Below are 17052 nucleotides of genomic sequence, written 5' to 3' on the forward strand. Positions count from 1 at the left end.
TGCGCCCCACAGACAAGCAGGAGACGCCGCATTGCGGGGAGAACAGGCTTTTGGAAGCAGGCGGGGCTGGAGGGGTAAAGAAGTGCTCTTCAAACGGGTCTCCAAACAGTCGGCGATGAACAGCGCCTGCACAGAGCTCAGGCTCTTCCCAAGCCCAGCCACTCCCAGTTCTGACCATTATTCCCTCCCCAGGCCCAGCCTGCTGTGCTGGCTCCCAGCTGAAGCCTCGCACCGAGCTTCTCTACGTCACCACTTCTCCGCTCCAGACCTCATGCTGCACAACTCGGCGGTGATCTCCACACGCCACCTCCTTCTGATCCACGGTCTACAGTATGGCTACTCATGCCCGAGGGCCCAGCCCAGCAAATACTTCAGACCACGTGTGGCAGCTACCACTGGCAGCTAAACATGGTCTTTGTTCGACTTCAGGGGGGATGGACAGGAATGCGCCCTACGTCCCAGTCCTGCAAAACTTCCATGCATGCTTAACTTTACGAACCTGAGCCAGACTAGGGAGGAATTGGCCTCTGGGGATATGCTGTCCATGGACTGGACACTGCATCTGTTTAGACTCCACTCCAGCAGGCAGAGAGTTAACACACCCTGCTGGAAAGGAAGCACTTGGGGCTCTTGCGAGGGACTGCACAGCAAAGCACCGCAGTTACTGGCTGGGGCGCAGTGGAAGAATGGTGGGAAAGGCGACAATGTGTCCTGGAAGGTATCACAGGGGGCAGAGTCTATCCACATCTGGAACCAAGCCCCCTCCCTTCAGCATACGTCCTCGGAGCTGTAAGTAGCAGAGCTGGTAACTTGTACACATTTGCCCCACCTCCACACCAGCCAAGAAACACCTGACAGCTGGGCACGGTGAGAACACACAATGATCAGATTGTAGGACTGGAAGGGACCTTGAGAAGTCAGCTAGTCCAGTGCCCTGCACTCAGGGCAGGACCAAGCACCGGACAGACAATCCCTGACAGGCAACCTGCACTTACATATCTCCAGTGATGGAGATTCCACAACTGCCACAGGCAACTTATTCCAGTGTTTGACCACCCTGACAGGTAGAAAGTTTTCCTTACGTCCAACCTGGCTGCAATTTAAACCCATTATAAGCCAGCTCCTCGTGTGCACCAGCTCCTAGGGAACCGACTGTCCCCCCGCCCCCTGTGAGAAATTTTTAGCGGTTACACGGTTACTTAAATTCATTTTAACATCCCTACTTAAAACAGCTTCCTTGCTACGGACGGCAGCGCTGAAAGCTGAGGTCTATCGCTGCTCAGAGATTTGAGATGTGTTTCCCAGTTCAGGGCCTTTGCCTGCTGGAGCTCTGAGCAGCACTTCTTACGTGCGTTACGGAAGGGACTTCCTAGAGGCAGAGCAGGGGACCTGTTGAGCACTTGCACCCCAATTCAGGACAGCGTTACTATTAAGAAAGCTCTTTCACACTTGCTGCCCTTTAAGAGCCTGCCAAAGTCCCTTGCCGCCAATGGGACTGCTGCACGTGCGCACACTGCTCTCCTGAGTCAGGGCGTGGCAAAGCAGTGGAGGCAGCAGGCGGGGGTTCTCACAATAAGCTCTGCCCGTGCAGGCAGGTTTCTTACTTCGCTAGCATCCAGCTTCCTGTCGCTTCTCCGACCAGCTGCTTCTGCCCTGGCGCCATTTACACTCTTGTCACTGGCAGGCCTGGTGTCAGCAGTGACAGCCACACGCTCCATCCGATCTGCCTCAGCCGCTCTGACCCCCGCAGATGCGGCTGTGGGAGGCCCAAGACTGCTGACCACTTCTGTCCCCACCGCTGCCCTTGCCCCTGGGCTTCCTGACTGTTCATAAGCTACAGAAACAGCATCTTCTACATCAGTCTCTTCCTTTTCCAGCAGCTCACTCCCCAGGGGTTCCCCACGGGGCTCCTCCTTGTCTGGGCCACACAGACTGCTGTAAGCGGGCTTGGCTGGAGCTGGAGGGCACACTCCATCGGAATCCAAGGGACACTCATGCCTATCTTCAGGGCGACTCTCCTGCAGGGACTCCTTCTAGGCAGCAAATTAAACACAATTAGAGCTACAAAGCATCATGCTTTGCCCCTTCTCTGGAGGGTGTCTCCTCCCAAGGCAGGTCTACATTCTCCTGCAGCGGAGCAGGAATCACAAAGCTTTGGGTAACTTAGGCCAGGCCAATTCCAATGGATTTGAACTTCTCCCCCTTTGAGAAAAGGAACCTCACTGTGATGAGGGGCCCCATCGTTTAGGGCTGGACTCTGGTTTAGCAGAGCTGCTTTCAAACCCCACGGATCCCAAGTTAGTGACTGGTAACGCCCAGAGGCCAGCCCGTCAGTCGGTCACACCCTCGGCAGCACTCACACCGCCTTGGGCATTGCCACCTGCTTGGGAAGAGAAGTCAGAACAGGAGAGAGTGTTATTGGTTTTTTAACTTCTGCTTGGAACCGTCACGCAGGCCAGGTAACAGGCCACGCCCACGGCATTGTCCACCTCGGCTCCAGGCCAAGGAGACACGCAGGATTTGAACCCCCCAATCTTCAGGCCCCTAATGAGATGATACCGACAGAAGCCAAGGGGCTCGTCTAGCCTAAGGCCCCCGAACAGGGCGGATTAGACTTGGGTCTGAACAAGCTTAGTCACCCAAAGCTCCACCAGCAGCTCAGCAAACTCCCGGCAAAAGTGCAACCCCCAGGAGACAGCTGTGGGATGCAGAGCAAGCCGCTGACAGGGCTTTGCTTCTCACTCTTGTATCAATGCTGTGCGACTTGTCAGAGGCTGCAGCGGAAGCCTTTGCAGTTTGCACTGCACACAGATGGCATATTCCAGCTGGGTATTTTTACCAAGGTGTCACTAGAACGGTGTCACTTTGAAGCCCAAAATGCCAAGGTACGAGGAGGCCTAGCCGGCTGCCTTTTCGATGAGGGAATTTAGCAGGACCCAGGAGATTTATTAGCTGAGTTGGGGAGAGCAAAGCAAGAACTCAAACCGGGGCAGCCTCCCCAAACACTGCCTCACAGCTGTATCTCAGAGAGTCACCAGATCACAGCGTGAACCTACATCAGCTCAGGGCCCAGGCAATACAGGCTTACAGATGAATGACTAGCATTGCTCAGCTCCACAGGGCTTTTCAAAGGGACGGGAAGGCTCAAGAATGGGTTTGTTTCACAAACTAGAAGAATTGTAGATTTTCCCTGACATTACCCCACCAAACTCCCAGTGCTGAGCAAGTGTCTCGCACTCCTGGATGGTCCTGGGTCGAAGGAGGTTGGCCACTGACTGATGCCACTGCATAAGTCTGTTTTAGAATGTATTTGTTTTACCACTAAGCAGCCAAGATGCCTAGTGATGGTCGCCCATTTCCAATCTCATTCCACAGGGTATGTTACAGTGTAGGAGAGTACATGTGCCCAACATGACCCTGCTCCAGGAACACATCAAGCTACAAGTCTATTCTTCTCTTTGATGAACACAACTCCCCTCTGCATTCATCGGAGGTCACGTTTTACCTGACACACTGGAATGGCTCAGAAGCATTGTAAGAAGGGCAAGCCTGTTTTCCGAATGTTATATCCATGCAGTTCTATAAAAGAGTGACTCATGAAACCAGACACAAGCAGAAATGCAAAAGCTCCCATTTTGAGAGGGCAGAGCAAATTCTACCAGGTTGTAATTGGCACTAGCTATTTCAAGCTGTAAGATATTTTACTGCAGCTCACTTTCACTCAATGGTGTGAAATTCCTGCCTATCAAATAAACTGAACATCCCACTGATCCGCATGGACCCGCAGCAAACACACCAGTACCAATGGACAGAGTAATCCTCGATACGCAGCGATGAATATCACTAAAGCTGAATTGCTGCTCACCATGGAAAAGCAACGCAGCAATGCTGCTTGTTGGTTTGTATTTAACCAAGTGAACGCAAAAGATCATCATGCTGGGAATTGAGCTTTGAAAACAAACATACGGCACACACAATTCTTCTAAAACGGGAGCTCTTAGGCTTGTATTGCTTGAAGCCAGACTCTGCTGGGAAAACAAGCACACAAAGCGGTGCAGGATCTGCAGCATTAGCCTGGGAAGTTTTCCCATTTGCTGCTCAGGTTGATAAATCTTTTCCAAACAGCAGAGGAAGACAACCACCATCTGACTCGATTGCAGCCCCAGCAGATTGCTCTTTCCCACTCCACGCAAAGCTTCAGAGCCACCATGCAAGGCCGTTCTCGCAGAGGCCCACTGTTCACCTCTCAGACTTCCAGCTGCATCTTCAGAATTCCTTACGTGTGGGAGCCAGGTTCTGGGACACTGGCTAACAGCAGAGCCCTGCAAATCTGTGGTTTTCAGCTTTATATACACAGCTACGCACATCCGCAGGTGGAGGCGGATATCCACAGATCATTTTTGAGCACAGAGCTCTACTACCAGGGTACCACAAACGTTGTCTTCTGCCCAGCAGCTGCCCTGATGGGCAGAACACTTCACCGCTGCTAGCCAAAACTCATCGGTCACCCCTTTGCACTGGGGGCGCGTAAGATGCATTTCATGTACTTTCCTCCTGCACACTGTACAGTACTAACTCACATTCCCCTAAAAGGCGTTTCACAGCTTACATCTCTTACAGGTGCTGTTGAAATGCAAGAGGGGTCTGGAATGTTCAAGCCCTGAAGACATATATCCTCCCCCCCCCCCAAAAAAAAACAACTAACCAGACTGATTTGGATACGTTGGAACCAACAGATAGTGATCCTATAAGCCAAGAACAGAATCCAGAGCGTCAGAGACACTTAAATCACTCACTTCACCTGAGACGTCCCCGGAGGTCTGAGACAGACACAGATTACCAAGATGACTGACATCAAGGACTAACTTCATCCCCTCTACAAACCCTCTTCTACCAAGACAGACCCTGGACGGGATGCTACGCTGGCAGCAAAAGGGCAATGATGGAGACAACCCCAAATGGGGATACATGGCCATTCCGCCTAATGAATTCACTGCTGTGGTTAGCAGCTCCTGTAAGCTTTACCTTTGGCTGAAAGGGCAAAGCTGCTCTTCCACATTTGTAAGACACACTGAGAAGCCCTGCATCCGGGATTCCCAAATCTCACACTGTACATGCTCTGCATGTTTCACTGCTTCTGCTTTACAAACTGCTGGTCAGGCAATTAATTCACTGTTCTACCAAGCGCTCTCTGCTTCAGGGGCTTGTTCCGCTGGCCTGCGGAGAAGGCTAGTGGTTACAGAAGTTGCTAACCATGCTCTCCACTACAATGGAGTATAACGCAATGAACAGCTTATCTATTCTTACCCTAAGCTAATCGACACTGCAACGATTTATGGATGTCCGGGGAGACTCACATGTCTTCCTCGGAACACACAACACTCCCTCCTGCACACACGTCTCTGCATTAATGCAAACCAGCACACTCGTCTGTGCTGCAGTTAGCTAGGGAGCTGGTTTGCCTCACACATTTCCATCTGCTACACAACTGCTGTATTTTAATTTTCCATGGCATAGCTAGGCCCCGAGACTCCCAATGTTACCTGCAGACAGGCCTTTCTGGAACGCAGAACGCTAATTGTCATGCACAATTTCCTATTGCCAGGCCCCCACAGCCAGAAGCCTTCAGGTCTCTCCCAGGAAGTATTTCAGTATTCCCAGTCATGTTAATACAATCGCTGCTGCGATGACCCCAGCAACCCCCAGCCATAGGTTCAGAGAACATGTCATTCAAACCCCTCCCTACCTTCCCAACCCACAGAAAGACACTTTCCATTTGCACAAAAGCAAGTCTCAAGTTTTCCAATAGCTGACTGCTTTGACTCCCCCCGCCCCGGGTAAGTTCCTCAGCTCAGGGGGCTGTACGATTCATTTCCAGTTCTCCTGCGCTTGGACCAGATTCATTTCATTCTTTAAAGACTCCTTTCCAGCAAACACTGCTGCACCACGGCCCTTCTCTACAACTATCACCCACTGTCTTGACTGGATTTTTACCAGCTCTGCAGCCACGCTGGCTTCTCCCTGCACCCCATCACTTCTCACACTCTCTTTGGGGCCTGTTTCACACACCTTCTCTTCCTTTGATTTTGGCAGCAAGCTAGTGAATGGCTTGGGCTGTGGAGAGAGACTTGGCTAGCGTTCATGCTTTTCTACTGTCATCTGATGGAATTAAATGTAAATGATAACGTCCAGTGGGGAATTAATAACCCATCAGGACTCCAGAGACCATCCATCTAGGTTAGTAGTTCTTAAGAGGCAGTCTGGCTGTCCCGGGCCAATTGCCATTCCATCATAGATTCCCAACGCCCTGCCAAGCAATCAAATGCAAAGCGCTCTCTTTGTTCCTAGCCACATTAGCATTTTGGTGGCACACTGGGCCCCAACAGATCTCTTGTTCTGGAGATTGGGGTAGCTTGGCTCCTTCCTATTCACATCCAACTTCACACAAGCTGCCTTGCACACTATGCCCAGCGCAGCAAACAAGTTCTCCAGCACACCATTCGAAAGCTTACCATCCACGTGCCACGAGAAAGTATAATGAAAACACTACATGGCATTTTAAAAATCAATTAATTTGCCTCAGATGCTGGAGCCAAATTTTAAATGCACTGAGAAGGGATTAATGCCCACACTTCTACAAAAGGACAGCAGTTAGCACTAGTTACAGGACAAGTTTCAAAGTGCAGCCATTTTTTAAACTGACCTACACGATGAAAAGAACGTGGTAATTTTTACTGCTTTTTGAAAATTGGAATTTCTACCTAACCAGCTCACAAGCAGAAAACCCAAAGAAAGTCTGGTTGCATTTTGTTCAGACTTAAAAAAAAAAAGACTCACCTTTGGACAGAGATCAAGGAAAATGTCATCCCACACAGTGATTTTTTTAGAAAATTATCATGTGAAAACAAAGGGGGCATACATTAAAATCATATGCAGCCTGAACGACAGTGAGTTCTACAGAAATACTGCACAACCCACAAAGTTATTTTATGCAAACTAATGTTACTTCATCAGCCTCATTAAAAATGCAATCCCAGAACCTCTCTTAAAAAGCCTAGTTACAAACATATTGTTTGTGTCATTTGCAGGACAGTAACTAATGAACAGCAAAGCAGCTCATCCCCAAATACCCCTCCCCCCCTTGCACCTGGGACGATCTATCTAGCTCATCATTACTATCTCGAGTGGCTCACTTTCCTCCTAAATGCCCATGATGGTTCCAAAGACTCACCCTTTCTTACCTCATACTCAAAGCCGTCTCCTAGGGCACTAATGTCCATGTGCAAATTTCTGAGCAGTCTCGCTGTCCCACGGGGAGTCTATATATTTAAAAAAAGAAAACAACAGCAGATGACTCTGGATCTTTGCAACTTGTCAGACTTAAGGTCATACCTGGGGGCATTCTAGGAGTTATTAACTGGTGGAAACAGGGCAGAACTATGTGTTGAAGCAACATTATGTGACCACCTGATTAGCAGAGTATTCTCTGCACGTGCAAATGACGGCTAGCTACGCCTGGCAAGCGGGTGCTCCACACTGACGTGTGGGTGGCCATCATTTGCATTGGTAGAGAAATAATCTGTGTGAGCCCATTCATTTGTGATCTCATTGCAGTATCGGGGAATGGCAGCTCAGGGTAGCAATCTCCTGCCCCACCAGACAAGGAGTACCAGTGTCTATTCCCTCACTCCCTTTCTGGGATCTCCCCCCGCACACACATCCTATCCCTAACCCCACACAACCAACACAAGGCAATCACAGAAATCCAGCAGCTTTCTCAGTGCTCTCACTACCTGATCTTCACTCTCTTCTTCCTCTTCCCCCTCCTCTAGAGCAAGGAGATTGAAGGAGGCTTTTCCGTCATGCATGGATCCCAGCAAGCTTCTAGTGAGGCCAGAGGGTTTAATGGTCTGTGGAGCCTGGAAAGCCAAAAAAAAGGGGGGGGGGGGGGGGAGTAGTTAGAGGAGAGAAAACCAAATGGGCAAGTGGAGACAGGTGTCCACTCGGGCATGCCCAATTCCATGCCTAGCAAAGGGACTCTCTCCAGCTTACTAGCACAGTCAAACAGCCAGAAAATCAAGGAATATGCAGGCTACCTTGATGGTTTGAGACACTGTTATTTTGTAGAGAGTCACTGCAAATACAGGCGGCCCCTGACTTGCGATGCGATTAGTTCCTGGGGAAGCGTCTCAAGTCGGGGGCGTCATAACTGGAACCCTCATTTACAATAGGCATCGTGCACCGTCGTAAATGCCGGCCGAGGACGTAAGTCGGGGCCTTTTGGCCCCTTCCGCACTTACAAAAAAGGTTATAAGTGCAGGAGTCGCAACTCAGGCGGTCGCATCTCAGGGGGTTCCTGTAAATCTTCACTACTGAGGTGGTGAGTTCGGCTTTAGGAGAAGTTTCCATTAAAGCAGAGGGGCTCTCACTGTAAACAAACACGCATGCAAAGTCTTTCCACGCAAGAAAATACAAATTCGTCCAGCTGGATTTGCAACAGACTCCCTCCGCCCTCTGTGTTTTCTTAGATGACTGTGGTGCTGACGGAAGGTGGAAGATGGATAGCTCTGGGGACGCACAACCTCTATACTCTAAAGATGTTGAGTAACGGTTAATTGACTAGTTGAGTAGTCGATGGAATTTCCATTGACTAGTCCATAGGCACGTCTGCATTCCTCCTTTGAAACATACAAGAGCACCCGCTGGGGACTCCTGTACATTTCAAAGGAGGAATGCGGAACTCTGTGTGCAGCCCAGGACCAGTGGGAAGTCCCGCTAACTCCCGGCTGCATGTGGCGTGCCAGCTTTGAAATGTACAGGAATCCCCAGCGGGGCCTCTTGTGCATTGCAAAGCGGCAGCGCAGCATGGAGCAGTCCATGCTACGCTGCTGATTTCAAATGCCATGCGGAGCTGGAGTCAGCTGGGGACTCCAGAGGCGGCATTTCAAAGGGGCAGTGCTGCACAGCTGAGCCAGGGATCAGCTGTGCAGTGCTGCCCCTTTGAATGCCGCCTTGGTGTTTCAAAGCGGCAGTGCCACACAGCTGATCCCAGGCTCAGCTGTGCGGCACTGCCGCTTTGAAGTACCCCCTCTTCCCCCGCTTTGCTGGCTCTATCTGACAGAGGCAGTGCGGGGTGGAGGGGGGGGAATTGACTAGTCAACTAGTCCTTAACATCCTTAGTGTACTCACCAAACAGCAGTAAAACTTCTCACTCACTTGTTTACAGAGCAAGTTACTGAGAGGCAAGCCAGCCTGGGCATCTGCAGCCTCCCAGCTCTGCATTCAGTAACATCCCAGCCGGACACTGCCACCGTGCTCTCAAAGTCACCTCTCCCCCAAGATTTCAGCCTGCAGCTGCCGTGTCCACACAACAGGCTGGTGCACTGCAGAGTCACACCCTGGTCCGCCACATAGCAACTGGCTTGTGAGCAAGCCCTGTGTCTCAGCTTTCTGCTGAGGGACCTCTTCTAGGCAGACAAAAGGCAGTTCAGTCTCTAGCCCATTCCTTCCTTCCTTCCCCTCTCTGCAGTGAGCAATGAGGGGCGGGCGGGGGGCCATTTTACAAACTGAACGTTTCCACTCCGGGCCGGACCGGAGGCCCAACTGCTCATTTCGCTGTCAGATGGGAACTGCTGCTCAGCCATGACTGTGACAGCACCTGCGGTGTCCTATTAGCAGACCGAGTGAGCGCCTGGTCCTCCCTGGCAGAATTAATATGCAAATGCTATAACGCCAGGCACATGCATGAGAACGCCCATGCCGAGAGAGGCGCAACTCCTACGCTCCAGCGTGTCCGGTCCCGTTGGGCTAGATGCCGTACAAATGGGAGGCAGAGGAAGGAATCGTACTTCGCGTTTCTAAGCATGGCTTCACAAAGCCGGCATAACGAGTGTGGAAGCGGGACAGGGCTATTGCCATTGAAACACCATGCTGGCATTTGGGACAGTTTCCTCAAAACATGGTGCGCTGGAATAAACACGCCCCAAAGCGAGTTTGCAATGAAAACGGAGAGTTACCAGAGTTGCTTCTCTGAGCAGCAGACTGGATACTCCGGAGTTCTCCACACTGGTGCTTGGTGAGCCACGGAGAGCACTGCCTGGACCATCCATGGCACCACGTAAAGGAGCAAGACTCCCTGGGGGAGCCTGGACAGGTGCTAGCAGGGAACCTGGAGCCTAGGGCACGGAAAGACAAGGTAAGTATCTGGACACAACCGAGATGGAGCAAGAGAGCAGGCTCCATTTACAGTCGACAAGTAGGTACAAAGATAAAGGGCCCCTCCTATCTGAACACTGCCTGCTGCCCTCTACCCCATCTCTGCTGCAAAGCTGCTGCTGAGACCCAACGCTCAGGTGTGTGAGAAAGAACAGGTGGGTTCACTTGTGCATATAGCAATGACCCACATGTAAACCAACTAACTGTGTTCAACAGCCAGGTGTTTGTCTGATTCACAAAGGTCACAGGAATAACACACATTAGGGAAAAGGGAAAATTAATATAGCTGGGTTGGCAAACACAGACCTTATACACGCACATTCACAAAGAAAATTATATGAATGCCTAGGAAAGGGGTTAGAACCTCGGTACTATTCTAATAAAATGAGGCCAGACAGCTTTTCCCCTCCAGGACCCCTCTGCTGCTTCTCACAATGCTGAATAACTGAGGACTAACTGAATAACAGGTTGACAAATTAGATTTCTTGAGACGTCTATGAATTAGTGACCCGCTGTCAATAGGGGACTTTTCAACTATGAAAGCACCACAAGAGTTACTACACGCTTGGTATCTGAAACAACCCTTCCCTGCCTTGGTCCCTCCCATGCCGGCACTGCCTCGCTGTTGAGTTCTGAACGACTGGCCAGGAAAAGGGGGAGAAGCGATGCTACATGAAGCGATAGGAGCTTGGCAGCCCAACGAACCGACTGCACAGCACCTGGACTAACTGTGTAGCTTCACCCTTCAATTACCCATGGCGGGTTGCAGGGCCATGTCATCATTTTCTGGTTTGTTACTCTAGGCCGAAGAAGGCATGACAGTCTCCTGCCTTCCAGAGCTGCAGGAAGCAGGTGGTAACTTTGGCTCAGAAGCACAAATGCTTAGTGGCAGGCGATTCTGCTGCAGGACTTCACCAAGAGGCGCCTAGCAACATTTACTGGGGCTTCTCCCATATCCAGGCAAAACCCTGAAAGCAATTCCTCCCTCCATCCCAGTGAGGGGCTCGGAGCAGAGCTACACAAACTACTGGAAAGCATTAGAAATGCAAGGAGCTTGGCCTGCTTCGCTTAACGAGAAGGTGAAGGGATGTTTACCCCCGTAAGTACTTACATGCAGAACAAATATTTGATCCTGTGCCTTTCAGTCTAGCAAAGGTAGAACAAGGTACCCTGGCTGGAAGATGAAGCTAGATCCAACTGGAAATAAGAGGCAGCTTTAGCAATGAGGGTGATCAATCTCTGGGGTGGCTGCGGTGGGTTCTCGGTCACAGAGAATGTTTAAAGCAAGACAAGAGGATTTTCTAAAAGCTCTGTGCTAGCTCTAACAGAAATTAAGTCAGGGAAGTCCTGTGGCCTATGCCATGCAGGAAGTCAGACTAGATGATCACAGTGGTCCCTTCTGGCCTTGACATCTATGATTCTCCAAGGGCTGACATCAAAAAGGTCAAGCTGGGGAAAATGCCAAACTCTGCTGACCTATCAGATGAGCCAAAGTTGAAGTGCACTAGTGACGGTGGGCCGAGACACTACAAAATAGCTCGAAATCATCTGTCTTGTGCAGCAGTGACACAAACAGGCCCCCGCCAACAACCTGAGCTCCCACCCCACAGAGCCGCTTCAAACTCTTCTTTACGCAGTGGAATGGTTTCTGTGGTAAGTCATAGTTTGCAATGAGCTGCTTGACATAAAACAGGAAACTAACGCCCGCGACAAATGCAGAGCACGTGTGTGTTAGCAGGGGATGTGTGCGTTGGCAGAGCCGTCTCCCGGACACTGTGTTTACACAAAATTGCAGACTGCAAACACAGTTAATTCACTAGCGTGCTGGGGACAGGAAAGGAAGCTAAATGCACACTCATCTCTCCTCCACCAAGCCGCTGCCAAGTCAGTGGTTACAGTGTAAATTACGCATTCTGAGGAACCTACTGATTTTCTACAATGGCCATTAACTATGTGTGTGGAAGTTAGTTGTCCGTTAGTGAGAAAAGCTCACTTCCACTGGGTAATCTGCAGTTTATCTGATATTTATAGTCATAGTTATTATCAGCGAAGGAGGTGGTAATTGGAAACTGAAGCTAGCAATTCGGTGCAGTCCCAGCTGGATACCAGCAATACAGAGGCAAAGCAATTCATTAACATTACACACTGGCCTTTTATTTTGTTGGATTCCCTAGGAACACACCATTTGGCAAGTCCTTATTAAACCGGAGCAATTACTTAGGAAACAAAGAGCAAGCCAGCCCAGGGCGCTCTTCACACGATGGACGAGGTGCCTCCTGCTGCATGCAGCGGACACAAGCAGCTGGGCCCACAACTAGAAACAAGGGCCTCAGCCTGCCATGGGTGCACACACCATTGTGTCCCCTACAGCAGCGGAGAAGCTCCGCCGTGCTGCCTCTTGCGGAGAAAGAGCGAATCTCAAGCACATGCAGGTGCAAGCCAGAGCAAAACGCTTGAGTACTTGGCATCCAACATTATGCACCACCTGGAGTTTTGTTTTTCCTCAACAAGCGCAATTGTAGCCTCAGGCAGATGTCCTAACAGCGGAGAGATGGGCGCTCTGAACACAGACAAGAACACTTCGGAGTCACTGTTTTCTCAAGAGATGAAGGGCAGAGAGTTTTAAAAGCAGCCCTGTATAGTCCAGTGCAGGGGCGGGGCCCTTTTTTGGGTTGGGGGCCACAGATCTACAGAAAAAGCAGTCGGGGGCTGCACACAAGTGAGAAGCAATAAAAACCCTCCACAACCCCTCTCTGATGTGGTCCCTGCGTGAGCAGGAAAAAGACCCACCCCACATTCCCCTCCTGCACCAGAGCCTCGTGGAGCCCAGACTAGTGGGTTTTGTGTGCTCCAGCCCTGCAGTGAGGCAGCAGGGAGGAGGGCTGGAGTGTCAGCTCAGGCTCCCCGATGCTGGGGGAACCCCCGAGACTCAGGGGTTGTATCCAGGCAAGCCAGGGGCCACATTCAGCCCCCAGGCCTGAGATTCCTCACCCCAGTCTAGCGGCTGGGTTGCAGGGACAGCATGTGGGAAGTGCAGGTTTAAAACCCCATTTTAAACTTGAGCAGGGTTCAAAGAAGAGCTGGATACATTCATGGAGGAAAGTCTGTCAATGGCTATTGGCCAGGGTGGGCAAGGCTGGGGTCCCTGGCCTCTGTGTGTCAGAGGCTGGGTACGGGTGTCAGGGGAGGGATCATGTGAGGATTCCCTGTTGTGTTCCCTCCCTCTGGGGCACCTGGCACTGGCCACTGCCGGCGACAGGACACTGGGCTGGATGGACCTTTGGTCTGACCCAGTCTGGCCGTTCTTACGGTCCTGTCCCGTGATATTCAAAGCAAAACACAGAAAGCGCTGCATGGCATCTGCTGTGCACCAGCACGTCTCCTGGTCACCTAGGTTTGCAACCCTTTAATGGGTGCATTGGGGTCTTCTGGCTCCCCAAGAGAGGAAGGAATGGATGGGAGAAGATTGCTTTCAGAGATGGCACCGCTCCAATTCCACCTGTGCTGATCTCCCATGAATAGACCTGACTTGTCTGTCAAGTGAGACGCATCATAAGACAACAGCAGAGGGGGTCAGTTTAGGACTGAGGTTTGCTCAAAGAAGTTTGTGCAGCACCTGCCTGCAAAAGGCCTAGCTGGGGTCACAGAGCTAAAACTCAACCTCTGTAAAATCATTAAAAAAAAAAAAAGTGTATGCAAACCCTTTGTCTGTCTGAGTTTACCAGGAGGGGGCGGCCCCATCGAACTAATTTCTCACCTGCCCACACCCCTGCATAATCTTTTCTAACTCTCCCAATGTCTCGGTGCCTCAGTTCCTTGTTTGTGAAATGCGGACACTTTCGTTCTCCCACCGTTGGTCTATCTCGTCTGGTTAGACTGCTCACTCGTCAGGCACAGGCTGGCTCTGCGTGTTTGGACAGTGGCTACCACAGTGGGCCCTATTCCCAGCAGGAGCCTCAACACAAGAGGCAAACAAAGAAGGGAACTGCTCCTACAGATGACTGTCTAATTAAATGCAATCATCTCAACCCATGGACTGCTCTGTCTGACCTGCTGGATAGCTCAGAAGACAGAAATAATAATGCCAGGATGTAAGCCATGGGACACTTACCATGCCAGGAAGGTCAGCAGCAGGGTATTTTTCATCCTGCATGTCAGAGCTTTCATCAAAACACACCTGCCACATCAGCTCATGTGACTTTCCCATGCAAGGTAATTTCCCTTTCTCCTGAAACTCAGCTCTGCAGCGAGACAATGCCCACCCCCAACTCCTTGGCTTCATTTACACTGCAACAGCAGCCTTGGTACAGAGGGATTTTTAAATCTAAGCTGCCTACCTCATTACTGCCTGCTCCTTCCCACAGCACCAGTTTGCTGTTCTCCTCAGTCGCTTTTCTGCTCTGGGTCAGCTCTCCTCCCTCCTGTCGACACGGCCTGCTGCTTTCCTGGCACTCAGCTGGCTGAGCAAGCCAGCCAGGAGGAACCTGTAAAACCTCCGGGAACAAATCTGCCTCTAGCCCTCTAGGAACTGGCTCCGTCCTTCCCTCTCCTCCTCCTGTTTCTTCTGGTCTCCCCTCAATGTTCTTCTCAGGAGCATCACGTGACCTATTCAGTTTCATGTTAAAACTGACACAGCTATGTTCCTGACTGGGCACTTGATCGTTTTCTCGCACGTGCTGAGAGCGCCTCTCATCTTCAGAGTTATACTCACTCAGCAACTTTTCATTGGCCGAGCTTTGTGGCTGAGCTTGGAGAGCTGCGGTGAGAGGAAGAGCGGACAGAGGCCCTTTGGCAGCCGTGAGCAGGTCTGTCTGCTTGTCAGACCCATGAGAGCTCTGGAGATCCCAGGAAAAGTTATCGACCTCTCCCAAAACCTGTGATGCAAAATGATCAGCTGAACTGCTTGTAATGCTGCTCTCAGGTTCGGGCCCCAAGCAATCTGCCTTCCCCTGGTCTTTGTGCTGGCCGGCAGAGAGACAAACAGGCTCGGAGGTGGGGGTATCAGCTCCTGCCCTTGTGGTGTAGGGTAAAGGATCTGCAGCCATGTCAGAGCCTGTTCTCTGGCCTGCTCCTTCAGACTGCACAAGCTCTGCCTGCTTCGAGCCCTCTTGCTCACACTTGCCCACAGCCTCACTGCTCTTGCAGAGTTTGGTGGCTTGACTCAGCACCTTCCTTCTGCTCTCAGCTGCTCTGCTGTGCGCCCTCAATTCTTGCTGGGGACAATGAGCATCAAGCTCCCCCATCAAACTCAGGTCTTCTGTGGGACTGGCCTCAAAGAGAATCATTGCACATTTCCTGCTGTAAAAAATGTGGTCAGGGGCACAGGGGGTCAAGGCAGCTTCATTGTCATCGGCTTGCGATAAACCTGGACCTTTTTCTTTATCGCCACCAGGTCCTGTTGATCTCTCTCTGACTGGCAAACTGTCATCAGGCAGACAGACGCCCCCTCCTGCCGTTTCCTCCTTCTGGTGACTAGCCAGCTTTTCCTCAACAAAGAGAAGACCTTTGCCCTCCCGGGCCTCGGGGCAACCTGGGACATTGCTCACATTCTCAGTGTCTTGTAAACATGATTTCTTTGATACGCAGGAAAGGAGCTTTGGCTTAACATCTAAACCTTCAGACTCGGAGTCAGAACAGCCAAGACCAGGCTTGTCTCCAATTCTGGGGGCCTTGTCTTGGCCCTGCTGGTTGTCTACATCCAATTTGCTAAAAGATGACGTCCTCCCTAAAATTTTCTCCACATCAGCTAGGATCCGGTGAGTTCTGCTGGACTTTGCTGTGAGAAGTGGCTGCAGTTTATTTGGGGGGGCCCCTGAAAGCTGTCTGTTTGACTCATGTGTCTCTGGTGGTCTCGCAGAGGTCCTTCCTTTGCCTTTCTTAAGGAAGCCCTCATTCCTAATCTGGCTCTCCTGGTCTAGATCAGGACTGGCACACTCAGAGGACAAGATGGGAGAGGACATTCGATAAAAGGATGTTGAAGGAAGAATCCCTGGCTCTGGCTGCATTTCCTAAGTAAATAAATATCAGCAGACAGCTAAGACACACGGCATGCGATGCTCACACTCATCTACAGCACGAAATGGAACCTCTGAAATACGACACACTAAGAAGTTGCTCAAATTAAAGGCTTGGATCTTTTACATGGAAGGTGCCTGCCTGGAGCACTTCTACCCCGGAGAGCCTGCTGCCCTTTAAGGGACAGTGAAAGGTACCTCTCATCAGCCAAGCACTGACCCAACTGCTGGCAAAACTGGGAACGCCTTCTCTATTTGGAGGGGGAGCAATGGTTGCCGTTGGGATGCCCACTCTTGTTGCCAACCACCAAGCCAAAGAGACCAATCTATTGCTTTGAAGCCGTGCCAGGCGCCTAGATACCATAGTAACTGGTGCTCAGTTACTGCATAAACAACACTGGGTGCTCCTGCCAGTGAAGAAAAACAGCTCCAAAAATTCGACAGTCCACCCACCCAGCCCAGCAATGACTCCATTCCCGAAAGGCAGGAAGTACGAGGAATGGCCCACGCTCAGGGCCCTGGGCCCACGCTCTGCAAAGGCCTGTGACCGCCCGTGGGCGTGCCACGTGTTAGGAACGGCGGGGGGTGCCACGGACCCACTCTACCTCAGGCACATGAGCAGCTGGACGCCTGGGTCCAGGCAACTGGGAAGAACAATATGCTGGAAAGCCGGGGCCAGGGCTCAGCACAAGCCCTCGTGCCCTGCAGTAGGAGGGCTCAGAGTGGTGCGTGCAGCCACACTCCCCACTCCCACTCCCTTGTGAGCACAGGACTGGAGAGAGGAAACGTGCGCTGAGCCCGCCTTCCTTCCACCTCTCGGCCC

General features: G+C 51.3%; 1 protein-coding gene across 10 annotated transcripts in view; it reads right to left on the reverse strand.

The window, feature by feature from the left end:
- CEP164 (centrosomal protein 164) overlaps positions 1-17052 on the reverse strand; it is a 68727-nt gene that overhangs the window by 42921 nt on the left and 8754 nt on the right. For 8 of the 10 annotated variants that reach the window (XM_075909322.1, XM_075909321.1, XM_075909323.1 and 5 more), the window contains exons 5-9: positions 14553-16223; positions 10017-10175; positions 7794-7919; positions 7242-7319; positions 1605-2033 (exon numbers count right to left, since the gene is read on the reverse strand). In XM_075909322.1, coding sequence (XP_075765437.1) covers positions 1605-2033; positions 7242-7319; positions 7794-7919; positions 10017-10175; positions 14553-16223 — 2463 coding nt within the window. The remainder of the gene's footprint in view (positions 1-1604; positions 2034-7241; positions 7320-7793; positions 7920-10016; positions 10176-14552; positions 16224-17052) is intronic. The other 2 variants (XM_075909318.1, XM_075909324.1) reach the window with 2 other exon arrangements.

The sequence above is a fragment of the Pelodiscus sinensis genome, chromosome 26 (genome assembly GCF_049634645.1).
Source record: "Pelodiscus sinensis isolate JC-2024 chromosome 26, ASM4963464v1, whole genome shotgun sequence".
NCBI lineage: Eukaryota > Metazoa > Chordata > Testudines > Trionychidae > Pelodiscus > Pelodiscus sinensis.